Source organism: Balaenoptera musculus, chromosome 17, assembly GCF_009873245.2.
Source record: "Balaenoptera musculus isolate JJ_BM4_2016_0621 chromosome 17, mBalMus1.pri.v3, whole genome shotgun sequence".
NCBI lineage: Eukaryota > Metazoa > Chordata > Mammalia > Artiodactyla > Balaenopteridae > Balaenoptera > Balaenoptera musculus.
In genome coordinates, this window is record NC_045801.1 from 8,071,602 (window position 1) to 8,099,279 (window position 27,678).

Sequence of the window (27,678 nt, forward strand, 5' to 3'; positions counted from 1 at the left end):
TCATTGTTATTGTTGGTTTTATTACTATTATCTGTGATAGCACGTGTCAACTCACTTCTGATCCACTTGGTTAAAGCATGTGTCAGGTCCCTGTGAAGCCCCATAATTGCTTAGTGGACTTTTGTGCTATGGCAGGGTTCTTCTGCAGAAGGCTGGCATTTCAGCACCATCAGCACCTTCAAAGGTGAAGACATCTCTGTCTACTTAGGAGGCCAACTCATAAGTTTATTTCAAACCTACTAACTTTTCATTTTAGAAGCAAAACTTCATACAAGGCAATTCCGAATCCCCTCCAGGAAAGATCAGGGCAGATGGCAGTCCACTAACAATCCAATCCTCAAGTCACTGAGAGTGTTTTTCTTTTTAAGTAATGTTTATTTTCTAAAAATGTACATAATTCATGCTCATCTGCAGAATTTTCGGGAGATACATAAAAGTATGGAAAAGGAAATAAATATCACATATAATTCCACCTCCCAGAGACAACTATAACGTTTCATTGTCTCTTTAATATTGATTTTTCTCTATGCGATGTCAATACTTTTTCATTTTCTCTTCCTCATATTCCTTTATGAATGAATCAAACTTTTACTAGCTCATATAAATATTCACCACTTCTCTTGACATGTTTTATTATTCAATCTTGTAAGACACTAAGCACATCCGCGAAACATCCTTTGATGTGTTTGACACAGAGAACTCCATAATTTCAAATGAAATTTTCTGTGCAAGACCCATTATTATTTCATAGGGCATTAAATATATACTTTTCACAGGTTTTCCCCTGAAAGGCAGGCAGTGAAGAACCTGAGTGCTTGATCGGGGCATTAGCAGGTTAGCAGAACCAGCAGCCTGTTCTGACTTTTCATTCTGAAGGCGTTGGTTCACAGGGGTGTCAGGACTGGAAATCAGCATGGAAATAAAGCATCTATTTTACTATGTGGGGAAATGAGGTCCTGAGGGGTGTGTGCATAGTTCTTTTAACACGTATCTCAGGGCACTGTAATTTCTGGTTGGTACATCTGTTTCTTGCTTTAGACAGAGATCTTTGGGGCAGGAACTATATCTCATCCATCATGGGATCCCAGGGCTTATACGATGCAGGTGCATAGGTGCTGCTCAGGAAATATCTGCTGGACTCAGCTGAGGGACAGGTGGATTCATATCAGGTAGCTGAGAACCCTGGGGCACTAAGGTGGAGGCACGTGTTGTTCAGTGAATGTTAGATGGATGAATGGATGGAAAAAAATGGAAGAAAAGAGGGAGGGAAAGAAAGAGGGAGGGAAGAGAACTATTTGAATCTTCCTTACTATGTTATTATTAATCTAATCTCCTTCGACCTCCTTCCTCTACACAAATGAATCCCAGCTTCATCAGTTTTTCTAGTTCGTTTCCAAGTAGTTCTTTATTTTTTTCATTAAAATTTTTTTTTCAGTTTTAATATTTTTTTATTGAAGTAGAGTTTATTTCCAATGGTGTGTTAATTTCTGCTGGACAGCAAAGTGATTCAGTTATACACATATATACGTTCTTTTTTCAACTATTCTTTTCTATTATGTTTTATCATAGGATATTCTAAAATATGACATGAATGAACCTATCTATGAAACAGAAACAAAATCATGGACATACAGAACAGACTGGTGGTTGCGAAGTAGCTCTTCAAATGATATTACCTTCCACTTCACCAGGAAATACACTGGGAGTGTTTGGGGCCTGGCTGGGCCTGGACACTCCCCAGCCCCAGCCCTACCCCAGATCTCCGGGCCCGGCTCCCCTCTGGGTAGTGCAGACACCACTCTGCCAGGAAGGGTATGTGAGACAACGCTTCCAGGGCATAAACCCCCCCGTCCCGAGCTGCGGGTTTATGAGACACCAGCTGGGAGTGAAGAAGCCTGCCAGCCTGCAAGGAGGAAACATGGAAACATGCCAACAGGCTGGGGCCTGGGGAAAGCAGACATGCGTCCTCCTCTGGACCAGCCCCACCCTGGACCACAGTGAGGTCACAGTGGCCATCACAGAGCCCTCCCTCTGGGACGACTGTGGGCTGCACACCTTGCAAACTTCACACTTCAGCACGCACAGCTTCCTCCAGACAAAGGGCTAGCATTACCCGTTTATCAGGTAGGAAAACTGGAGCTCAGAGAGCTTAAGCTGCTTGAGGTCACTCTGCCGGGGTGGGGGGGGGGAGCGGAACCAGATCCTAACAGGACGCAAGCTCTTGGAACAAAGTCCTAAGAGGAGAACCCTGGGGGCAGGGTTTCCCCCTCGGTAAAGAATCTTTTTAAACCAAGGTTTAAGTGGACCGTGGATAGGCCCATGGGTAGGTGTCCTCCTCCTCCTCGAGTCCCACAGGATGTTAATATGTGTTATGTGGGAGAAGGGAGTTCTATGGCCAAATAAGTTTGAAAACTGCCGCTCAGATCTGACAAGTGATTGAGGCGAGTCATAGTCATGTGCCCGAAGGGTCCTAGTGTCTGAGTCCTGCCCCAGGGTCTCCTCCTCCTTGGTTTTAAAATCCCTCTTGTCGAAAATGGCCATTGAGAACGTGGCCTAAAGTCATTCAGTCAAATGACCAGACTTTTCTCCTCCCTCTTATAACTAGGACACAATATAATGTAGGGGAGTCATGAATGTGTTCTGGGTCCCAAACTCAGTGCCCTGAATATCGCAAGCTTGCGGTTATCACCAAGAAGAGAATTCTCAATCTGGTGAGTCTGGTGGGGCTTCTACTACCAAGAGATGAATGGTATTTGTTCTCTTGTTCAAAAGACCTTAACTGAGCAATCAGCAGGCACTTGCGGCAGGGTGTAAGGTGGGAACTAGTGGTAACATAGATATGAATCAAGTCCAGATCTCAAGCAGCTTACAATTTAGAAGGTATCTCTACTCTAGTAAAGATAATGAACTATGTGATGGATAAAACACAGGGCTATAAGAAAAGCACAGAGGGCTCTGAGTTGCCAAAGGAAGGAGAAAGAGATTGCAGCTGGGGAACTATGGGAAGCCTTCCTGGAGGAGGAGACATTATGATAATCTGAATCATTTGCTCTTCTTCCTCTTCTCCTATGAGCAGAGTATATTTCCTGTTCCAGCGATGCAAGGTTTGACTTGCTGTGGCCAATGCGGTGTTAGTGAGCTTGATAGAGAACAGAGTTGAATGTGCTTGCTTGCATAAAGCTTTTTTTTTTTTTTCTCATGCTACTTCCATCACCATGACAAAAAACAACCATGGTCCAGGGAGGATGAAAGAACCCAACCTCCTGCTGGGAGCCAATCCCACCTGAGTTCTGCTTAGATCAGCTGATCTCCAGCTAACCTGCAGAAACATGAGTGAGAATGAATGTTTGTGGATTTAAGCCACTGACTTTTTGTGGTGGTGTGATGTGCGGCATTTTTGTGACAATTGCTGTCTAACATAGATAAGTTGGATCTTGAAGGAAGGATATGATTTGGATTATGGAGAAGGTAGGGGGCCTCTCAGATGGAAACAGGGAGATAAAGGCAAGGAAGGGGGATTTCAGGCCTGTGGGAAAATAGCAAATGAGGTGGAAAGGGATTCAATAGACTGAAGGCTCAAAGCATTGGAGCGACTCCAAATTTTAGAAGGTCTGAGGCCAGTGTGAAAAATTCAGGCTTTCTACTAAAGAGAATTGTAGGAGGCAGAATAATGACACCTCCCCGAAGACCTTCCTAACCCTCAGAACTTGTGAGTATGTTAGCTGACATGGCAAAAGAGATTTGCAGGTTTCATTAAATTAATAATCTTGAGATGGGGAGATTATTTTGGATTATCTGGGTGTGCCCGATGTAATCATCAGGGTTCTTATAAAAGAGAGGCCGGAGGGTCAGAGAAGACATGTGGCAGAAGCAGAGGTCAGAATGATGCCACCAAAAACCAAGGAATGCAGGCAGCCTCTAGAAGCTGGGAAATTACCCCCTGAGTCTCCAGAAAGGAAAGAAGCCATGCCTACATCTTGATTTTAGTCCCATAAAACTATTTTGGCTTCTGATCCCCAAAACTGTGATATAATGCATTTGTGTTCTTTGAGTCAGTAAGTTTATGACAGTTTACTACAGCAGCAAAGGGAAACTCATACCGTGACAGAGGTTTATATGCAGGGGAAAACCCTGATTAGAATTGTATTTTTGGATGATCACTTTATCAAATTAGCATGTGTAATATTTATAATAAGAAGAATTAATAAGAATTAATTTATGCTAGTAATAATTATTACTACTAATAATTATTAACTATTATAAACAGTGTGTTATTATTATTATTATAGTCATCACTCGTATCCAAGGGGGGGCTCCTGGAACGACTCCCCCAAGGATACCAAAATCCAAGGATGCTCAAGTCCCTTATATAAAATGGCGTAGTATTTGCATATAACATACAGCCATCCTCAGCATCAACTCATTTAAATCATCTCTAGATTACCTTATAATACCTAATACAATGTAAATGCCATGTAAATTGTTGTAAATACAATGTAAATGTTAGGTAAATAGTTGCCTGTACTTGGCAAATTCAAGTTTTGCTTTTTGGAACTTTCTAAAACTTTTTCCCAGTATTTTCAATCCACAGTTGGTTGATTCTAAGACGTGGAGGGCTGACTGTACTAGCGTTTATTGAGCACTTAGTATTTACCCAGAACTTTTCCAAGAACTTTACAAGTGTTAACTCACAACACCCCTATGAAATGGGAGCTATGACTGTCCCCAGCTCACAGACAAGGAAACCAAGGCACACTGAGGAAACTAAGCACAGAGAGATGCAGCAACGCGCCCAAGGTCACACAGCCCGTCTAGCTCTGCACTTAGACACTGAGGGTCGGCCATGGGAAAGGATTCGCTGAAGTGACAGAAGGGATGGCGGCCTAAGGTGGAGGCCACCATGGATGCTGCCACAAGGAAGGAGAGAAAAAAACGAGGGCAAAGCGTAGTATCAGCAGGTCAAACGTAGGAGCACTCGGGCAATTGGTCAGCAGAAGGTACCCTCCCGGCATGAAACCGCATCTCAGAAACAGTGATAGAAGAAGCCTGTGTAAACTTCTATGAAAAGGTTTAACATTTTTAAAGGAGATTGGACACAGCAAGAGGCAGAAATAAAAGCAGGAGAGGAGAATGGGGTGGAAGAAGGCAGGGCTGCCCCGCTTTAAGCAACCTTTAGAGAAAGAGATGGCTCCTCTGGGTGGACACGGTCCTCCCCGTGGTCCCACCGCCTGGTGGGGACGGTTTGCAGAAGCTTCCATCTCTCCTGCGCTCAGCCGGGGGCTCTGTGCTGTGTAAACCGCATGACGGTACTCCACTGCCCAGCTGCAAGGGTGAACACCAGCAACTCCCTCTGGGTTTTGTTGTTGTTTGTTTGTTTCCGATAAACCTTTAATTTTAGAATAGTTTTAGATTTACAGAAAACTTGCCAAGTTAGTACGGAGAGTTCCTATATACTCCACACCCCGTTTTTCTACTGTTAACATCTTATTTTATAGTCAGGTATTATCTCTACGAGAATCCCAATGCCAACCATTTAATTCATTAAACCTAAAATAGTATTGAACACCTACTATGTGATAAGTGCGGGGTGTCAGCAAAATAACAGTGAGAGAGCAGACAGCTCCGTTTTTTTGTGGTTTACATTCTCACAGGAGAGACAGTCAGTAACTTGTAGATAAGGTGGTTTCAGACAGATAATAAATAGCAAAATGTAGCAAGAAAGTGACTCGCAGAGTTGGGTGAGGCAGTCTTAGACTGGGTGGTCGGGGAAATCCTCTTTGATGAATTGACATATGAGCTGAAACCTGAAAAATGAGAAGGGAAGAAAGCATCCCAGGCAGAGGAAAGAGTGCAAAAGGTCTGGGGCAGGACAAGCTCAAAAATGAGAGACCAAACAAGTGGCCTGTGTGGCCACAGCACAAGATGTCCTGACAGGCAGCAGAAGCCAGATCAGATATAACCTTTAGGTCAAAGGCTTTTGAGCCAATTGGACAGATTCTTTTATAATCCAGGCTCTACTCCTTATGTGCTGTGTGACCTCAAGCAAGTTACTCAACCTCTCTGTTCCTCAGTGTCTTCTTTATAAAGAACTGGTGGGACAGGGTAACATCCGGAGGCCTTGCAGCTCTGCAGCCAGCATGACTCTTGCATGCAGTCCACACAGCGGTGCTGGGCATGCAGTTACAAATCCACCGGCACCATCACAGCAACCAGGGGCGAATGATGCTCGTGGAGCCTGTGACACAGATACCTGGTTGTTCAGCTCCAGCACTGTCCAGCTCTGCCCCTATGAGAGCCCACTCCTCACTCCCTCTATCCTCCCAAAGAAGAAAGCCTGGGTTGACATAACTCTGGAAATGGATTCTGGATCTGAGATTCCCCAGGACCAGCAGCCCACTCAGAGACACCAGAAAGGGCTGTGAGGAAAGGAGACATCCATTACATGTGCTCTGGGAAACTCCTCAGGACATTCCCAGACTTGTCTGAAGAGCCTTTGGGACAGGCTGACAAGATGATGAATGTCAGACACAGAGGAAAAGAGTTCAAAAGCCGAGGGCTAATTGCCTTGGGATAAACTCTGACTGCAGGAGACCCCTGCAGAATGCCATTGCCCTGTGGTGGAGATCAGCCTGGGAAACAGGAAAGCTTCTCAGACTGGAGTCAGAGCCACACGGCTAGATGGTAATGGCCACCATTATTGAGTACTGAGTGTGTGCTCTGAGATGGTCTCACAAAAGCACCCTTAAAGCAATACAACCACTGTCCTTGTTTTTAGAAGGATGTTTCCATTAGGAATATGCTCACAGGCAAATCAGAAAACTGTACTAATAGTGGCTTAAACAAATAGGGTTTGTTTTTGTTTTGTTTTTGTTGTTTTTGCACATGGGGAAAGGTCTGGAGATAGAGAGCTCCTAATATTGGTTGGGCTGCTTTGACTTTGGCATCAGAGACCTAAGCTCCTTCTGGTTGTTTTCTCTGCCATTCTTACCAGTTGCCACATTACCTCATGCTTGTTGCCTCATGACTGCAATGTGGCTGCTATCAGTCCAGCTATCACATCCATTACCAAGGCACTCCTATTTGAAAGGGATTGAATAGGCAACTAATGCCACTATATTCAAAGGGTAAGCCGAGTCAGGGGTCTGCGGCATGGTATGGTGGAGATGACATAGAATGTCTCCTGTTTACTCTATCACTTGCGAGCTATGAAACTTCAACACCCTCGTCCTCTCTGAGCCTCGGTTTCCTCATATACAAAAAGGAAGACAGTGATACTAGTATCCATGTAAGGATAACAAGAAAGGGGATGTGAAATTTCTTAGTAAACAATTAAGTGGCATGAATGTTCCAGAAATTGCATGGTCCTCTCTGTGTAACACAGCATCACTGGGCAAAGAGAATGCTCTGGACTCAGCCTTCCTTGGCTTTGAATTCTCCCTTCTCCACTTATTACCTGGGTGACCAAGGTTAAAAAACAACTTCTCCACCTCACAGTTTTCTCATCTGTAAAATGGGGCAATAACCGTATCTTGCTCACAGGGCATCGTGCAGGTTAAAGGAGATAATGCAGGGAAAGGGCCTTGCCTGTTACAGCCACATCAAAGGTGTTCAGTAAATGGTGGTTGTTAGTACAATATGCTGGTGACACACAATTTGAAACCTTTCTGTTCAACCTCTCCAAGTTCCAGACCCATCGCTTCTACCCTTTTCTTGACCTAGATGCTTCACAGACACTGGAAGGGAAAGGAAAAGAGGATGACAGCCTAGAAACTCATACCTCTCCCTCCTCCTTCCCCACAGACCCCTGTCTAAACTGTCACCAAGCCCCATCAATCCCATCTCTCTAATATCCTCCCACCTCATTCCTGCTCCTCCTCCCTAGAGCCAGAGCTTCAGGGCACATTCCTAATCCTCCAGCCTAGAAACACCCCTCCAGACTACTGCTTCTCAAAATGTAATGTGCTCGCAGATCAGTTAAAATGCAGATTCTAATTCCTAGGTCTGGGGAGAGGGGAGAGGATTCTCCGTTATAACAAGCTCCCAGGCGATGCTGCTTCTGCGGGTCTGAAGACCTCACTTTGCATCACCAGGCTCTAGCATCACCTGGATTATAGGTAAAACTCTGGGCTGTAGCCCAAACCCCAGTGCTACCACCACCACCACTGCCATTGCTGCTGCTACTACCACCAACAATAATAACAACAGTACATGGTATTTCTTGAGCTCTTACGGTCTTCCAGGCGCCCTTTTAGTCCTTGTATATTTGTTATCTCATTTAATTTACATGAATTCCTCCCAGTTTGTGGATGAGGAAACAGAAGCTTGAAAGGTTAAGTCACATAGACAAGATATTTCTGCCGATTAGTAATGCAGCTAGAGTGCAAAGCCCAGTCTCTTATGGTCAAGGGACATTAGATTATTCTTGTGAAGTCTGTCTTAAATTTCCTGTAGCTGATAATTTTTGGTACCTGGTGTCAAATCCCTTTGGCTCACATCTGATTTCAGGCACAACCATGGTGGACAGTGGTGACAGCTACTGAACTTAAAAGAGCTTTTGTATTTTCTGCTTTCTGTGCATGGTGCAGAAGAACTGGGTGTGGGTGCGGAAGGGTCAGTGGTGGAAAACATCCCCAGGGCAACCGTCAACCAATGCACTGGCCTTCTGTTCTCAAAGGAGCGATTGTGGAAAACATTCCGGACACATTGCAGATGGCCCAACAAAGTCAAGACTCCACTGTCTCCACTGGCCTCCTGTATAACACACCCTCGTAGTAGCTTTTCCTCTACTGTCTCCATCTCTGTTCTCTCCCTCCTGCTTCCTGAGGTCACCTTCAAAATAAACTACTGGTACCCACGTCCTGCTCTCATGCACTGTGTCTGGGGAAACCAAATTTTCATAGGACCCAAAAGGGCATGGAATGGGTGATAGGGGTGAGTGGGTGTATGGTTTTAGATGGAGAAAGGATGGGGAAGAAAGATGTATCGAGCTCCTATGTTGAGTCAAGAACAATTACACATGCCAGCTCACTAATTCCCAAATGGTTTGCAGGCTAAATTTAATATCCCCCTTTTACAGGGGAGGAAACTGAGATCCAGGGAGTTGGAACAGCTTGTTAAGGTTACTCAGATGGCTAATGATTCAGATGCGATTCAAACTCAGCTCTGCCTGACTCCACACCCAATGCTCCCTCCTCCATACTGTACCAACCCAAACATTCCACAGGGAGACTCTGTTCCAGCCTCCAGTTAACACTCCCTCCCTTCTGCACTGTGATGCAGCCGCTGCAGGCATCTGCTTTTCGCTCTGCCCTCCACAGCCTTAGTGATAATATTTGGATAGTTGAGAATAAACATCACCAAACATCTACAGTCTTTGACTCCTAAAGACGAGGATGGGTTATTCACCAAACATTTGTACAACTTATTTGATTTTTGCTGACTTTTGAAAATGTGTCTCCTAAAGACACGTGATCCTTCCCTTTGTTTACTCTTTTGGTTTGCGGTACAAATCACGGGTAGGGTCCAGGGAGGCATCCCTGCCAGCAAGGCAGCGCGCACGCTCTCCATGGACCCCCCGCGCCGCAAGGGATTTGGCAGAGACCTTGTTGCACTTTCTTCTGCAGCCATCACTTCTCCTGAGTAAAGCCCACTGGTAAAAAGTCACGATTCTGGAGCCCAATATGACCCAGGAGGTAAGCACAGGACAGGAGACTGAAGGCTGGGTTTCAGCGCCAGCTCTATACCAACCAGCAGTGTGACCTTGAATGAGATACTTAGTCTCACCGAGACTCAGTTGTCCCATCTGTAAAAGGGGCTCCATCGAGGCATGGAGCACATTCTTCTTCTATTTCATTGATTTTAAGACAGGATTTTTGTTTTTTTACATTTTAAAAGCTTCAACAACAGGCAGGATGAATCCTAAAATCCATGTCGTCTCAGATTGATTAAAATACAGCATTGAAGAAACAATTCACACCCAGGACAAAGAGCTGAGGCAGAGCCCCCAAGCCTAGAGCTTCTGCGCTGGTTGGTCACTGACTCTGAAATCCCCAAAAGTGTTTTATATCTCACCTAATAAAATTACTGTAAAAGTTGGTAGAAAAAAATAATTAAAATTATTTTTTTAAATTATTAAAACATTTGGCAAGGGGTCATGCTGTAGGAATGCAGGAAGCACAGGCTTTGAGGTGGAATCCTGGGGTCAGAGGTCTGGTTTAATAACCTGGGTTTCAGGTTATTAAAAACTGGGTTAGGTTTTCAGACAAGATCTGTACCAAATATGTATAAAACTGGCAAAGTTCTTATCTATCACTAACTAGCTCTTTGAACTCGAACAAGTTACCTAGTCTCTCTGAGATTCAGTTTCTTCATCTATAAATTGAGGGGGAATAAAAGTGCTTTCTTCATAGTGTTGTAAGAATTTAAAAGTTAATACATGTAAAGTGCTTTCATTAGTTCCATCGTGTATGTAGTGCTCAGTAAATGTCAGCACTTACACACACACACCACAATAAGCATATATGCGTGTCTGAACAATGTCCTAGACTTTTTCTTTATCAGACCCTTCAAGTGCACCATGAGTGCCCCACTTTACAGATGAGAAAACAGAGACCAGAAGCTATGTGACCCCCTGAGCTCTCAGAGCTACTAAGTAGCTGAAGTAGGCTGGAGAGAAACCCAGGTATATACTACACTTGAAGGCATCTAAGTGATCATCTTCCCCTAAAAATTCCCTATAACCTGCTTTCACAAGATCTTCCATGGGAATAAAGGATGGCCAGGGGCATAGAACTCCAAGGGCTGCTTGCTTATATTTGCTTTATATTTTGGGCTTCTGAATAATTTTCTGTTTTGGGGGGAAAGGGTTCAGCAGCTGAAAAATAAACAAATAGTTATAGGAATAAATACATAAGTGTCAAGCCACTGGCTTCTCCCCTCCTCCTAACTTTCCTCTTCTGGAAAGTGAGACTCAGAGAAGGGAGGTGCTGGCTCTGGTCTCCGTGTCGTTTGATGTCAAGGAGAGCACCAGAGGCTGGGCCTTCACGCTGCCATCTCTCCAAGACCCACACCACCTCTCTGCCAGGGAGCCTCCATAGTGTATTTTACGCTGAGCTTGATTTGGAGAAATTAAGCCATTTTAAACTCCACCACAGACTGGACTCACTGCGTCCCTGTCCAAAAAACCATGAAGACAACTGCAAATACCTAACTAATGACATCACAAGCTGGCATCCTTCTAAGGGTGGACGCATGCCATTTTGAACATGCACTGCATTAGTAAGCAGTGGAATGCTAATAAAACGTGTGCAATAAATTGCATTTTAAAAGCCTCATGGGAGGCTGAGATTGCTCTTTCAAGAAACCCTATGAGGAATTCTTTGATAGAGTAAGAAGGGGGGGAAAAGCCTCTAACAATGGAATAAAAATCACTCATTTGAGTCTTATAAATCCAGACTGTAGTATATGGTGCTTCCTTTGAGCATATTGCTTTTTATGTGTGTAGCATATGCCTGAACACTCATAGATAAATCAGCGGACTAACTATGGCTGGAAAGCAACAGCTCCACCTCCTCCCAATCCCCTCTTATCTAGTTTCTCCCCACCTCTCCCGCCCCTCGAAAAAGAAAACTACTTCCACCCTTAAAATATCTAAGTATAGCGACTGGGCCTCCGGACCGCAGATCCTCGCTGCCTTGACAACATCTTTGAGCATCGGCCGCTCCGGAGGCCGGGGTAGGAAACTACGTGAAAGAATCCTCTGATGTCACAATTTCTGGGTGTCACTGGAACATCTGATCATCATTCCTTTGGCAATTCCAGCCTTCTCTGGAAGGTCAGTAGAAGCAATTGATTTATTCACCTCTACAGGAATCAGACTCGGCCTATTTTGGTTTTCAGTGAACTATGGCTTTTCAGTTTGGGACCCAACCAAGGAGGTTTCCAGTGGAAGGGGGAGATTCTTCAGTTGGGCTGGAGCCTGGGCTGAGCTTTCTAGAGATGTCACCAACCAGGCAACTTGGAAGATGCCCTGGAAGTCATGGCCTGACAATAACTGATGTTCCCATCACTGTCTATGCAACAATGCAAAAGCCACCTGCACAAAACAGCAAGGAAATGCATCCTAAAGAGCATCATTAAGTCTTTTGTAGTGGGTTGACTAGGTCAAGGGTAATGGGCCAGTATCATCTTATGATCTAGTAAACAAAAGTGGTGGCACCTTTGGATAAAAAAAAAAAAATTTAAGTAAATGAAGTCACGGTGATTTCGAGCAAGGAGAACAGATTGGCGATGAGGAGACCTGAGTTCAAGCACTTTGATTTTTTTTTTTTTTTGGGCCACGCCGTGCGGCTTGCAGGTTCTTAGTTCTCCCACCAGGGATCGAACCCGGTCCCTCTGCAGTGGAAGCATGGAGTCCTAACCACTGGACCACCAGGGAATTCCCCAAGCACTTTGATTTTTAAGCAACCCATCCTGTCACCTCTCTGAGACTCGGTGTCTTCACTTGTACAGCAGAAATAGCATCTGCTCAATTGAAATTAGAGAACAATTTGGGGAATCAAATTAGATGATGAATGTAAAAGGGTTTATCAAAAGAACACTAGTTCAGGGCTTCCCTGGTGGCGCAGTGGTTGAGAATCTGCCTGCCAATGCAGGGGACACGGGTTCGAGCCCTGGTCTGGGAAGATCCCACATGCCGCGGAGCAACTGGGCCCGTGAGCCACAACTACTGAGCCTGCGCGTCTGGAGCCTGTGCTCCGCAACAAGAGAGGCCGCGATAGTGAAAGGCCCGTGCACCGCGATGAAGAGTGGCCCCCGCTTGCTGCAACTAGAGAAAGCCCTCGCACAGAAACGAAGACCCAACACAGCCAAAAATAAATTAATTAATTAATTTAAAAAAAAATCTTCTCAACAGAAGCAGAAAAAGCATTTGACAACCCAAAATCCTTTCATGATAAAAACTCACAACAGACTGGTTATAGATGGAATGTACTTCAATGTAATAAAGGCTATATATGACAAGTCCACGGCTAACATGGTACTCAATGGTGAAAAGCCAAAAATTAAAAAAAGAAAAAAAGAAGAACACTAGTTCAGAGGGAGGAAAGAACACAGGCTTCAGAATGAAGCTGCCCTCTCTTCCCCCTCCTCCTTACGTGCAGTTAGCCATTAAGTCCTACAGAATCTACTCAGTTCAATTCTCTGTATGTGTATCTCCTCTTCTCCACCCCTACGCCACGGCCCTAACTCAAGCTCACCTCAACTTGCACCTATATTATTAGAGCACGTTCTTCACTAGCCTCTCTACGTCAAGGTATATCCACAGGGCCGTTAAGGCGATTCTTCTAAAATGCAGCTCTTAGCAGCTCCCCATTTCTCCCAAGAAAAAAAGATTCAGCTCCTGTGTAAGGCTTAGCAGAGCCTTCAAGATTCACCCCTGCCCACCTCTCCACTTTTCTATAGCCAGAAAACATGGCAAACTGTGAGCTCTCTCTTAAATTTTCCATTCAACTCATAGTTCATTGACCAAGGCAAGTCAGGGGCCCTGGGAATGACCTCCTGACTCTATTCCTCAAGGAACAATTAGTAGCTACCACGGGTGTTGCGCGGAGTAAGGAGCGAGATGAGAGGTGGGCGCAAACCTCTGCTTCCCCGCTGACCTGCTGTAGGACTAGCTAGCAAGTCACTCGACACTCAGAGCCTCGGTCCCCTCATTTGCAGACAGAAAGGGTAACATTACCTTGATTTAAGGATTGGATGAGATCATGTATATAAACACCAGGTCGATATCTGGCACATAATAGAAGCTTAATGTATGACAGCGGCTCTAGGCTTTTGCTACATTGTATTGTTGTTTCCCTTGTTTATGGCTGAGAGAGGTGTTTCTCAGTGGGGTCCGCCGACTGCCAGCAATCCGCAAACTCCATTATCCATCTGCCACAAGATAAGGGGCTTGCACAGCTGTGAACCCACTCCTGCTCTCCCTGAGAGTCTCCCAGGGTCTCACCCAGGGCACGGCTGGGGTGCAGACAGTAGGTGCTCAGCCCTGGCTCCTCACAATGGGACCCAGAGACAATGATGGTGATATGGTGGGTCCAAGCAGAGCTGTGGGCGTTTGCTCCGACTCTTCAGCCCGGGGGTGGGGGAGGAACCGGGCTCCTGGCCCTTTCATTTAACTTCTTATTTTCCCTTTGGCATCAGTTCCTCTGCAGCATCTGGTTTCTATCACTGGACAGATGACATTTGGGGCCCAAGTTCCTTGACCTCCCAAGGACCCTGAGCATCCATCGGGCTTATCAGAACTGTGCGAGCCAAGCCAGAGGAAGGGGCCTGCGAAGATGGGGAAACAGCCTGGATCCAGGAGGGAGGCTGGAGACCCTAGCGAGGACCTGGAGCGGTGCCTGGGCTGCGCGAAGGCCTTGGGCTGCTCAGGCCAACTCAGCTGTCCCGGAAGTCCTTCAGAGGCTTCTGCCACCTCCTGCCGCCTCGTCCCAGGCTCCTTGCATGGGGCAGGGCCGGCACTGAACAACTTAGTTGTGCAAACTTTCTTGAAAACAGAAAGCCCTCGATAAGAGAGAGCTGTTTTCTTTATCATTATCATTATTATGAGACACTAAAGGAGCTTGCCTCAGTGTTCAGAAGGATCCGTCCAGATGCTTAAAGCAGGGTCAGCATCTCCATCGTTCGGGAGACCATTGCCTAGCCTTTGCCATGGACCAGACACCAAATTCGATACTTGACAGCCTCATCTGTCTCACCCTCTCACAAGTTGATACAAGTTACTTTTCTTTTTCTCTTGAACTTATAGAGGAAGGGATGGAATCCCACAGAGGCGCTGTGACTTACCAGTGCCTCGGGGCGTCCACAGAGCTGAGCCAGAATTCACAGCCAGTTGTGCATAGCTCTAAAGCCCACCACTGTTTTCAAGACCCCTTGCTGTGTACTAAGAGTAAGTACCAAAGCGGAAGCCCCAGTCCTGCAGGAAAAACCTGAACTTGACCATAAATGAGGTCAGGAGGCAGATCTGTAGTGAGACAGGACTCGAAGGAGGGGTCCCCAGAGACGCCATTGCCGCACTTGCACTTAATGCAGAGCCCCTTCCTGCACACTGGGAACTAAGGGAAGCTCCTGTCCCCAGACCCTGCCCTGGTCTCAGGGAAAAGCAGCTTCCAGGAGCCACCCTCTGCCAGGATGGAACAAGCACTTTAGAATCTAGAGGGCTGATTTTTATTTTTAACAGCTTTATTGACATGCAATTTTCATACCATACACCTTACACATTTAAAATATGCAATTCAGTGGGTTTTAGTATATTCAGAATTGTGCAACCATCACCACAATCAATTTTAGAATATTTTCATCATCCTTAAGAGTGACCCAGTATGCTTCAATCATCATAAGACCAGCAACCCACCCTTTTCCTCCCAGCCGGAGGCAGCCAATAATCTACTTCTTGTCTCTATATATTTGCTGATTCTGGACATTTCATAAAAATTGGACTCATATAATACGTGGTCCTTTGTGACCGGCTTCTTTCATTTAGCATAATGTCTTCAAAGTTCCTCTGTCCACACACCATGCACCCAGTTGTATCAGGTATCAGTACTTTATTCCTTTTCATGTCCAAATAATATTCCACTGTATGGACATACCACCTTTTCTTTATCCATTCACCAGGTGATGGATACATGGGTTGTTTCTATGTTTTGGCTATTATGAATGATGCTGTTATGAGCATTCACGAACAGGTTTTTGTGCGGACATAAATTTCTTTTCTCTTGGATGCGTATCTAGGAATGGAATTGCTGAGTCACGTGGTAATTCTGTTTCACCTTTGGAAAACTGCCAGACTATTTTCCACAGTGGCTACAGACACCAGCAGTGTAAAACTTTCCAATTTCTCCCCATCCTTGCCAAAATCTGTTACTGTCTGAACTTTTTATTATAGTAATCCAAGTGGATGCGAAGCAGTATCTCATTGAGGTTTTGATTTACATTTCCCTAATGAGGAAGGATGTTGAGCATCTTTTCACATGCTTGTTGGCCATTTGTGTATCTTCTTTGGAAAGAAGATTGTTCGCCCACTTTTTAAATTGGGCTGTCCTTTTCTTATTAACTTGTAAGAGTTCTTTATAATATATTCTAGATGCAAGTTTCTTATATGATATACAATTTGCAAATCTATTCTCCCATTCTGTAGGTCATCTTTACACCTTCTCAATGGCATACTACAAGCACAGAAGTTTTTAATTTTGAAGAAGCACAGAAGTTTTTAATTTTGAAGAAGTCTAACTTACCTATCTTGCCATTTGTACTTTTGGTCTCATATCTAAGAAGGCTTTGCCTAACCCAAGGCCATGAGTATTTACTCCTGTATTTTATTCTAAGATTTTTATAGTTTTAGTTTACATTTAGGTCTATGATCCATTTTGAAATCACTCTGTATGGTGTGAAGAAGAGGTACAACTTTTTACTTTTGCATGGGGATATTTGGTTGCCCCAGCATCTTTTGTTGAAAAGGATATTCTTTCCAAACTGAATGGTCTTGGCACCCTTGCTGAAAAATCAGTTAACCAGAAATATGAGGATTTAATTCTGGATTCTGAATTCTATTCCAATGATCTACATGTCTATCCTTGTGTCAGTACCACTCTGTCTTGATTACTGTAAGTTTACAGTGTTAAAGAAATTAAACAAGGGGGCCTTTAGACTGGGGTGGCTCTAATGCCTTGGTAGTCTGTGCATGCAAACCGAAACTTACACCAGAGTCAATGCACTCAAATTCAAGAAAATGAAACCTGAGAACAACCAATCACAAACAGCCAATCAGCCTTTCCCAAACAAGGCAACTGCTCAAGCTCCAGCCAATCAAATAATTTCCTTGCTTTGCTTCCGCGTCTTCTCTATAAAAACCACTCCCCTGGCTCCTGTCTGTGGAGGGCTCCTATCTACTCAGTTTGGTGCTGTCCAATTTGAATGGATGCATGCTCAAACCAACTCTGGAATGTATTAATGTGCCTCGGTTGATCTTTTAACAGCTGACTTTTGAAATTGGGAAGTGTGAGTGATCTAACTTTGTTCCTCTTTTTTTCTCGCTTGTTTTGGCTATACTAGGTCTCTTAAATGTTCCATACCAATTTTATTATCAACTTGTCAATTTCCTCAAAAAAAAAAAAAATGTCACCTGGGATTGTGTTGAATACGTAGATCAATTTGAGGAGCATTGCCATGTTAACAATATTAACTCTTCCAATCCAAAACATGGAATATCTTTCCATTTATTCAGATTTTCTTTAATTTCTTTCAACAATATTTTGTACTTTTAAGAGTATGAGGTTTTTGTACTACTTGTGTTAAATTTATTCCCAGACAGTTCATTCTGTCTGATGCTATTGTAAATGGAATGTTTTCTTAATTTCATTTCTGGAATGTTTATTGCTCATGTATAGAAATGCAATCAATTTTTCATATTGACCTTATACTATGCAACCCTGATGGACTCATTTATTAGTTCTCATAGTTTTTTTTAGTAGATTCCTTAGGATCTTTACAAGAACATGCCATCTGCTAAGAGATTTTTTTTTCGCCTTCCTTTACAATCTGGATATCTTTTCTTTCTTTCTTTTTTTCCATATACTTGCCCTGGCTAGACCCTCAGAAGGTGTTGAACAGAAGTGGTGTGACTAGACATCCTTGTCTTGTTTCTGATCTTGAGGGGAAAGCTCTCAGTTTCTCATCGTTAAATACGATGTTAGCTATGGGTTTTTTGTAGATGCCCTTTATCAGGTTGAGAAAGTTCTATTTCTAGTTCATTGAGCTTTTTTATAATGAAGGGATTTCAGATTTTGACAAATGCTTTTCTCTGCATCTATTAAGATGACTATGTGGTTTTTAAAAATCGGAACATCTCCGTAGGTGGACAAATGTCCCCTGAGGTTTGTGTGTGGGGAGAAGGGGAGCATTCCCAGTTAAGACCCACTTAGAGTCTTAAGTGCCTTAGAGAAGTACCATGAGAATTAAATGTTATAGCATTGGCGTGTCTGTCCCAATGTCTGGGATGCAATAGACACACAATATAGAGTGGGCTATTTTGATTTTTATCCTCCACCGGGACACTGCTCAGGGCCTGGAGGATTGTGTGTATTTAAACAGAGAGGAGTTGCCCAGGCCCCTCAGGGGTCTCCTCCGTGACCTAAGGGAGCTTCAGAAACCTCAGCCCCAGACCCAGTGATTCCAGACACAGGACCTAGTGAAGACAAGTGCATTCAGCCACCCACTGTGGCTTTCCATTAAAACCAAATTCTGCCAGCCCCTCCCCAAAGTCTGTTAAGAAGAAATCAGGGTGGACATTATGTCTTCACTAGGACACTGCTGGCTCAATAGCCCTTGGCTCTGGTCTGCCCTTATCTTAGCTCAAGAGGCCCCTGGGCAGGGCTGGCTGATGGGTTCAAATATGATGCCTGCAGACGCCCTTCATTGGAATGGGATGGACCCCTGAGCATGGCAGCTCAGTAGTGAAATTAATCAAAACCTTAGATGGTAGGTGATTTAAACGCAATGTCTCTAATCCTCACAACATTTCTGAGGTGACATTTATGGCCATTGTACTGGTAAGGAAACTGGGGATCCAAGAGGTCAAGTGACCACATAGCAATAAAGGATAACGTGGGTGATTAGAACCTACAGCTTGGATCCAAGGATTGTAACATAACCACTGCTAAACCGTGTTGAATCTCACACCCCCCCCATACAATACATATGCAGACCACACACACACACACACACACACCACACCCTTGCCATTTCATGGAACAGTAACTCACAGACTCTTGGGAGGCAGATTGCACAGGAAGCGCAGGCATCTGCTTTCCTTTGTATTCACCTGCAGAGGCTCCCTCTGAATTCTCTGACTCAGAAAAGGTGGGTCTGGGGCCAGGCAAGAAGGAAGAGGAAGCTCAGTATCTCCCCGAGCAATGACCCAGAAGGAGAGGCTGCAATTAAATGATGAAAACACAAAAGGGAGAGGCCACCCATTTCTTCACCTAGTCATCCCCTGGTAACAATATTTGTCAAGTGTCCACTACACTGGGCACGCAGAATAAGAGAAGGGAAGGCCTCTGCCCCTGGGGAGCTCTGGGGACAGTGGGGAGACTGACGCGCACAGACAAGCCAGTGGCCACCATCCGGGGCAACAAGGCCTGCGGTACGGTGGGAGCACGGAGTCCGGTGCTCAGCTTGGCCCAGCACGTGCTCTTCCCACCCCCTGGGTGCCCTGCAGAGCCTGGCTCATTCCTCCTGTGTCAGCATTCAGCTCACACACCAGCTCCCCAGGCAGCCTGTTTTCCTACTGCAACTGGGTAAGGCTTCCTGTGCGCCCACTCAAATCCCCCTGGACGTCCGCTTGGTGGAAATGGCCACAGTCGTGTGCAATAATTAAACATGGACTAGACAGTCCACCCCGAGACTGTCTATTACTTATTATTGCTAAGTAATTAGTAATAGACTATTACTTACTATTACTAAGTAATAATTACTATTATTAAGTAATTAAGTACTTAATTACTTAATAATAGTAATTAAGTACTATTATCCTAAGAGGGCATGGGCTGTGTTTGTTTGCTCAGTCAGTGTTTTCTTTCTGAGGCCTGGCACGTAGCAGGTAGAAGCCACTGAAGCATTTCAAACAGCAAGTGAAATGGTCCTATTTAGGAAAATCGCCCTGGACACAGGATGGAGGGTGGATTATGGGATGGAAGAGAAGGAGGACAGGCAGAGAGAGAGAGCTGCTGTAGGAACCCAGGTGAGAGATGGTTAAGACGGCAGACTTAGGCAGTGGGTGTGTACGAGGGCAGGGGAGCGCTGGAGAGACATTTGGAAGTTCAAGTTAAAAGAAGTTGCGGAAAGGGGGGGAAGAGAGGAGAGGGAGAGTTTTAGGCTGCGTGGCCTGGCTTCGGGTGTGTTCCATGCCCACGTGACTGAAGAATCTCTGCTTTCGGAGAGCTGAAAAAAGGAAAGAGTAATTAAATGTGCAGCCTTGCCTCTCTCAAGGAAATAAACCGACATGGACGTACCCAACCATGGGTGACTGAATGAACGTAGAGACGAATTACAAATGCCTTCCATGTCGGAGCTAAAAAAGATATTCAAGGACACTCCATCCCAGGCTTCTCCACCCCAACCCCCCTCCTGCTCACACCCATCATATGCATCTATTCCACTGGAGCAGGTTATGTGAGCAAATTGCTTGGAAAGGACTTCATCAGTGCAGAGGTCCCATGAACTTCTTGTACCAGGAAGAGATAACGAGACCCAAAGTATCTCAGGTCACGCAAACATTCAAGTCAACCTATTTCTCATGAGCACACAAACTCCATGCTGTGTTGTGCTGTGGGCTTCAGGGAGACAACGGTGGATAAATCATCTCCCCTATCCGGCGTACTCATAACTGAAAGCAGCTACAAGTTTTATAATAAAAGCCAATGCTTGCAATGCACTTCAAATGGTCCGGGTACTCTTCTAATACCTTCCCTGTCCCAGCTTGCAGCAGCCCTTGGACATAGAAGGTTCTTATTGTCCCTCTTTTGCTGTTGAGGAAAATGAGACCCTTGCCCAAGATTTTGTACATCCTAGTTGTGGACACAGGAGCTAGTGGTGGAGCTGGAGTAGAACCCAGAGAACTCAGCCCCAGGCGCTGTCGAGCAGAGGACTGCGCTGTCGAGCAGAGGACTGCGCTGTCCTACTATGCGGTGGCTGGCGTGTATCGAATGCTAACTGCGCTTTTTCGTGCACTTGACACCTATTTCGTCCTCACAGTGACTCTAGGAGGGGAAATAGCCGTATAGCGTCATGAACTTTGCTGTCCAGTCTTATGGGATCAATTTCCAATTCTAAAACACTCACTATCCATGTAACCCTGGCCAAGTTTTTAACCTTGTGCCTCAGTTTCCTCATCTGTAGTAAGGAGATAAAAGGCCAACCTTGAAGGCTATTGTGAAGATTTAATCAGTTAATGAGTGTAAAATGATTAAGGTGTGGCTGGCACAAAGGAAGTGCTTTTGTTACAGTTGGGGAAGTGAGGCTTGCAAAGGTTAATTGCACTGTTTTCTATTTCACAGCTGGTAAGTGGTGGACTCTGCCTTCCTGTCCAACTCTGGTACCAGGGTTTTTACCCACTGCACCTTGCAGACCCAGAAATCAATATAATGGTTGGGTGAATGAATGAATGAGCTAAAATAATTATTTGGCAGCGATTATGACCTGGACAGTTTCATATTCATTTTTTCCTTTAATGATTAATTGCTTAAAGATTAGGTACAATTATCCCTTTTAGAGAGAGAGAAGAAAGCCATCCAAAGCCATGACAACGCTCTTTGTCCCCACCACTGCCTCGGTGAGAAGACGAGGGTTCAATTCCAGGTCTTTGACACCAAGGTTGATGTCTTTTCTTTACCATCAGAATAATCCAAGAACTGGGGCAAATCCAAAACAGATGCTTCCATCTGCAAAATTCCGTCCAGAGCAGTTAGACCAGGGAGAATTCCAGAGGTTATGTCCTGCCTCCGCTGATTTCCAATCATAATGTGGACCTTTCGGCACACGAATTAATTCTCTGAACCCTGGGTTCGTTTCCTGGAAAATGTGCGTAATAATACCTACTTTGCAGGATTGCGGGAGTGACAGTGAGATGACGCAGTATAACAGCTAGCATCAGACCTGGCACACAGGAGGCATTTAGTAGATTAATAGAATTAACATCAATTCGTGTCACCACATGTTAATAGGTATAAGCGTATTAATTAATAATGATTTCAGCTTGGAGGCTGAGCGAAGTAGTGGGGAAATTGGGGCTTAATGGAAACACAGGAGGTCTGCCCTTCACAACCCTCGAGCTACTGTCATGTCGCTATTGGTCAGAGCTCCAGGACTCAACGTGACATCTTTAGCCATTACTGCTCCGTGCACTTCTGTTTATTCAGTGCCATGCTGCCGGCCTATGAGGTTCAGCATCCAGACCACACTGTAAGGGGAAATATCCTGAGAAAGACGTAACAGCTATCACAAAAGCCATGAACTAAATCTTCCCTTCTAGACTATTCGAGAATACTGACCCAGTTTGCTCAGGATTCTAATAGACTTCAGTATCAGTTAGAATGCTTTGGGTTGCAAGTAAAATAATATTCAATTAAAATAGAATTATGCAACCAAAATGGCATAAACAATCGAGGCCATAACATCACAAAACATGCAAATCAGAGGTAGATGTTTCCAGTGTGAACCCACCAGTTCAACAGTCTCGTCATGAGCCCTGAGGCTTTTCATCTTTCCACTCTGCCGTCTTCACGTAGTGGCAACGCCACCCTCAGAGTGTTAAGATGTCTGTCGGAACTGTCTTCGCATGACATGTCTAAGGGCAAGGAGAGAAAAATTCCAATCTTGGGTTATTTTTTTCAAAACCAGGAACACCTTTCCAGAAGCACCCACACAGACTTTTCCTAGCATCTCATTCTCTGGGGTCATCGTATGTCTCTACCTAACTCAGTATCCAGCGAGGGAGCAGAATTGCCATGAGTGACCAGGAGAGGAGGGTCGCCTTTTGGAGGGGCGGGGGTTGACCCATGAACGGAAGCTAGTCAGGCCTGCTCACGGGGAGTAAGCAGGACGATAATGGCTCTTTCAGAAATGGCAACGTGGTTCAGTGTTCAATGTCATGTGACTTCAAAGCCCAGAGCCATGAGAAACACAGAAGAAACATCCCTCCCACATCTGCAGCCCTTCAGGTTCACGTAGGAGTTCACATTCACCATCTCATTCTAGCCCCTTGGGACCCTGTAAGGCAGGAAGGATCAGGGATTCTTTATGTCCATTTCACATCTGAGGAAGCTGGAACTCTGACATTCTAGCAGGGTCCTCATCAGCTAGAGGTCTCACTCCAAGTCTGATACTGTAAGCCCTGTTCAAGGCAGCCTCAGATGGGCAGGCACACCCACCGCTGAAGTCCTTCCAAGTGAGGCTCATGTGTGGACACAAGGGCAACAGTTAGGAGATTCTTACTGAAATCTCACACAGTTCCTCTTTAAAGCTTAACCTCCTTGTCTTCAAAATATTTCAGGTTGAAAGGAGATGTGGTATATATACAATGGAATACGACTCAGCTATAAAAAAAGAATGAAATTTTGCCATTTGCAGCAATATAGATGGACTTGGAGGACATTATGCTCAGTGAAATAAGTCAGACAGAGAAAGATAAATACTATATGGTATCACTTATATGTGGCATCTAAAAAATACAACAGGGCTTCCCTGGTGGCGCAGTGATTGAGAATCTGCCTGCCAATGCAGGGGACACGGGTTCGAGCCCTGGTCCAGGAAGGTCCCACATGCCACGGAGCAACAAAGCCCGTGTGCCACAGCTACTGAGACTGCGTGTCTGGAGCCTGTGCTCCGCAACAAGAGAGGCCGTGACACTGAGAGGCCCGCGCACCGCGACGAAGAGTGGCCCCCACTCGCCGCAACTGGAGAAAGCCCTCACACAGAAACGAAGACCCAACACTGCCAAAAATAAATAAATAAAATAAAGAATTATTAAAAAAAAAAAAAGTAAAAAATACAACAAACTAGTGAATAAAACATAAAAGAACAAACTAGTGGTTACTCAGTGGGGGGGGATCAATATAGGGGCTGAGGGGTGGAAGGTACAAACTATTGCGTGTAGGATGGGCTCAAGCATGTATTGTACAACACAAGGAGTACAGCCAATATTTTATAATAACTGTACATGGAAAGTAACCTTTAAAATTTGTATAAAATTTTAAAAAATTTTAACTAAAACATAAAAACACCTTTAAAAAAACCCAGCAAACAACAAAACAAGAAAAAAAATATTTCAGGTTGAACAATAAGCTCTGGGTAGATAAGCATAGGCTTTAAGAGCCATCTCATCTGTTTTGCAGGCAGGATAAGCGTGCCGGCCTCATCTAGGTGGCTTCGACATAATCCGCACAGCTAATGGAGAGACAAGGTGCCAATGGCACCCTCCAGCTCAGAGTATGAAATATTTATTGCTCACTTTAATGGACCATGGCTGCCTGATCCAGGGAGCCCTGGAGCGGCCGAATGTTACGATGCTCTAACAAGAGCAACTCTGTGTCTGAAGAGTTGTTTCAGCATTGACTTGCACCTGGATTATGGGAAGAAGCTTTTTTTGTTTGTTTGTTTTTAGAGAGAGAGCTGGTTTCAGTTGTCTATGGAGGGATTTTTCTTGAACTGGAGTTCCGACCATCCTTTATGTGTTTATTCATTTTGTAAACATTCACCAGCCAGCTGTGGGTTCAGGGGCTCTAATGTGGAATTCGACAGTCCTTTCCTGGATTACCCCCAAAGCCCTGAGCCCTTTCCATGCTCTCTGCTGCCCTGCTGTCTGTCAGGACCGTGGGGTGACAGGGAACCATCCTCAGGGGATGTAAAGCGTCATGAGGATTGAACATCTTCTCCCTCCAAACCCAGCTCTTTGCTCTCGGGTCTCTATGCCTCAGGGCTCATCTTCTTGCCTCTGATGCTGTTCCATACGTGACCAAAACATATGCCCAACTGTGAAGGTCAAAAGTAAAAGACACCTCAGAGACTACCGCTTTGTGTGCCATGGACCCCCTTGGTTGTCTGGAACTCCTGTGGACCCCTTCTCATAAAACGAAATACGCAAGATTAGAGGGATACCAATTATATTTCGATACAGTTATCAAAATAGTTTAACAACAAATTGGTAAAATAATAATATTTGGGCTCCTCTATTAGCACATTCTATAACAAGGGCTAGTGGGGGTGGTCTGAGAAGGACTGTATTTTTGAAGGACTGATGAGCATCTTTCATTCCTACAGTGAAAATATCTGCAATATAAATTGGCGATAGAGTCCCAGGCACTGCTGATAGGACTGTGGCTTGTTGCCCACTTTCATAATCAAGGTAAATTATAAATTTCAGTTAGAAGGTAATAAAAATGAAGATGCATTTTGGTTCCCATCTGTATTGGATTGAATGCTGGCCCCAAAAAAAGATATGTCCATGTTCTAATGTCCATATGGGTAAAGGTGGCCTCATTTGGAAAAAAAGAGTCTTTGCAGATGTAATTAAATTAAGCATCTTGAGAAGAGATCATCCTGGATTATGAGTGGGCCCTAAATCCAGTGACACGTGTCCTCGTACAAAGTAGAAGAGAAGACCAGAGAATTCCATGTGAAGATGGAGGCTATGTGACCACGGAGACAGCAATTGGGTTGGAGCACCCACAAGCCAAGGAACCTGGAGCCACCAGATGCTGGTCGAGGCAAGGATGGGTTCTCCCTTAGAGCCATCAGAGATCACGGCCCTGCCCACACATTGACTTCAGACTTCTGGCCTCCAGAACAGTGAGAGAATGTTTCTTTTGCTTGAAACCATCCGATTTGTGGTAATTTGTTACAGCAGCGCTAGGAAACTAGTACATTAAGTTCACTGATGTCTCAAATTCTAGTATTAAGACCCCTGCGCAGGTACAACTATGTCACACATTCATTCCATACGTATCTGTGGAATGATTACTTTTATTCCAGATGTAGTTGTTGACACTGGAGCCTGGGCAGTGGATAAGCCTGCCTTAGTCTCTGCCCTCAGGAAGCTTGCATTCCAATGCAGTGGGTGACGAAAAATAAACAATAGAATAATTAATAAACAATGTCAGGGAGTGATAAGGGCCTTGAAGCAAATAAAACTTCAAGGTATATTGAAAGTGACTGGGGAACTGGGTGGCCAGGGAAAGATGACCATTGCTGAGAAGATGACCATTTAGCTGAGATTTAAGTGATTAAAAAACTGCCAAAAATGGTGGAGGGAAGAGCTTTCCTGCAGAAGGAATGTGCAAAAGCCTTGAGGCGGGAACAAGCTTGGCTAGTTTAATGCAGAGAAGAAGGGCCGTACAGCTGGAGCAGAGAGTAAGGGGAGGGTGGGAGGAGGGGGGAGATCACAGAGGAGCATACCACTGGGGCCTCAGTCTGGGTTCTCAGAGAGACGGATGCTGAGATGGGGATTAGCACGCAGGGGGATTCTTGGGGGATGCGCTCAGGATCACAGCTAGGAAGGGAGAGGAAAGGAAGCAGGATTTTAGGAGAGAAACGTTGGGCTGCAATGCAGTCACCCGCAGCTGACACCCCAGGGAGCTCTGGAGCTGAGATCATTCTGCAGAGTTGTCCTGCCTGCAGGACAGGGGACCAGGCTGGATACCCTGCACTGACCAGTCGCCAGTGACCGGCTGATCCCAGGGAGGGGAGTGCGACCAAGGGTAAGGGGACTCTCTTCATTTCGGAAAAGCCACAAGCTTCCAGCGCTCTCAGCAGCTAGGAGACAAGCGCTCAGTCCTGAAGGAGGATCGCACACTGCAGCATCCGCCACAGGCCTTGGAGAGGAGTTTGGGTTTTACAACTTTATGTGTGTGGAAATCACAGCTCAGAGAGGGCAGTGAGTTTCCTGACGTCACAAAGCAGGCTGGGGGCAGAACCAAGGTTAAGTACCTTGCTTCCTAGATCAGTCTTCCTTCTGTTATTCCCCATCCCTTCCAAGGGCCAGAAGGTAACATTTTTTTAAAAAATTAAATAATTAATTAATTAATTATTTATGGCTGTGTTGGGTCTTCGTTTCTCTGTGAGGGCTTTCTCCAGTTGCGGCAAGCGGGGGCCACTCTTCATCGCGGTGCACGGGCCTCTCACTATCGCCGCCTCTCTTGTTGCGGAGCACAGGCTCCAGACGTGCAGGCTCAGTAGTTGTGGCTCACGGGCCCAGCTGCTCCGCGGCATGTGGGATCTTCCCAGACCAGGGCTCGAACCCGTGTCCCCTGCATTGGCAGGCGGATTCTCAACCACTGCGCCACCAGGGAAGCCCCAGAAGGTAACATTTTGCTTGGCATTCTGATGCTCAGAACTTCCCAGGGCAAGGCCACTTCTATCGTCCTTGAAAGTCGCTGTTTCTAAGGAACCATCCTGATCTGCTCTTCCTTTAGACACCAGGAGTGCTGGAGATGCATTTGTGTGTACATCAAGCCACGTGTGCAAACACACATGTGCCTACACGCAGACATGCCCACGCACGCATACACACATGCATACACACAGTAACAGTGCATTTCTCTGCACTGTTCTGTATCGTTGGTAACGTGGATTCTCCAGCTTTCCATCAGTGTCGACCAATTATTACGCCCCCCTGGCAGTCATCAAGGAAGTGGGACCATCCTTTGGGGAAACCACGTGAAGACTGATTACCTGCTGTGTATGATTTCTTCTCTTCTTAGCAAAGAACACTTTCCCGGAGCCCAAGGCACTCAGAGAAGATGTCACCTTCCCAAGAAGCAAAAGCATCTTCCACACATTTCAGATTTCAATTTACCCAGCCATGGCCAGTGACTGACTTCAGATCCTGATAACACTTTCATCTCCGTAAACGCCGGAGGGCAGCCAGTCAACGCAAGCCCGATGCTTCCCGGAGTCGGGAAGCAGATCAGACTGGCGTGAAGTGGCCTCTCAGAAGATCAAAAAGGCCGTGTTAGAGCTCAGCTCCACGCTCCAGAATGCTGTGATTTTTCCAACATATGCCTTCATTTTTGTTTAAAGGAAAACACACACACGCTTAGAGTCTATTTCACCACCTTGCCCAGATTC

The 27,678-nt window shown here is 45.2% G+C and overlaps 1 protein-coding gene across 1 annotated transcript; it reads left to right on the top strand.

The window, feature by feature from the left end:
- The first annotated feature begins 11,904 nt into the window (after positions 1-11,904).
- On the top strand, positions 11,905-12,138 carry LOC118883791 (protein FAM229B-like). The gene has a single exon (XM_036830933.1). The coding sequence runs from the start codon at positions 11,905-11,907 to the stop codon at positions 12,136-12,138; it is 234 nt and encodes a 77-aa protein (XP_036686828.1).
- Positions 12,139-27,678: the final 15,540 nt, after the last annotated feature.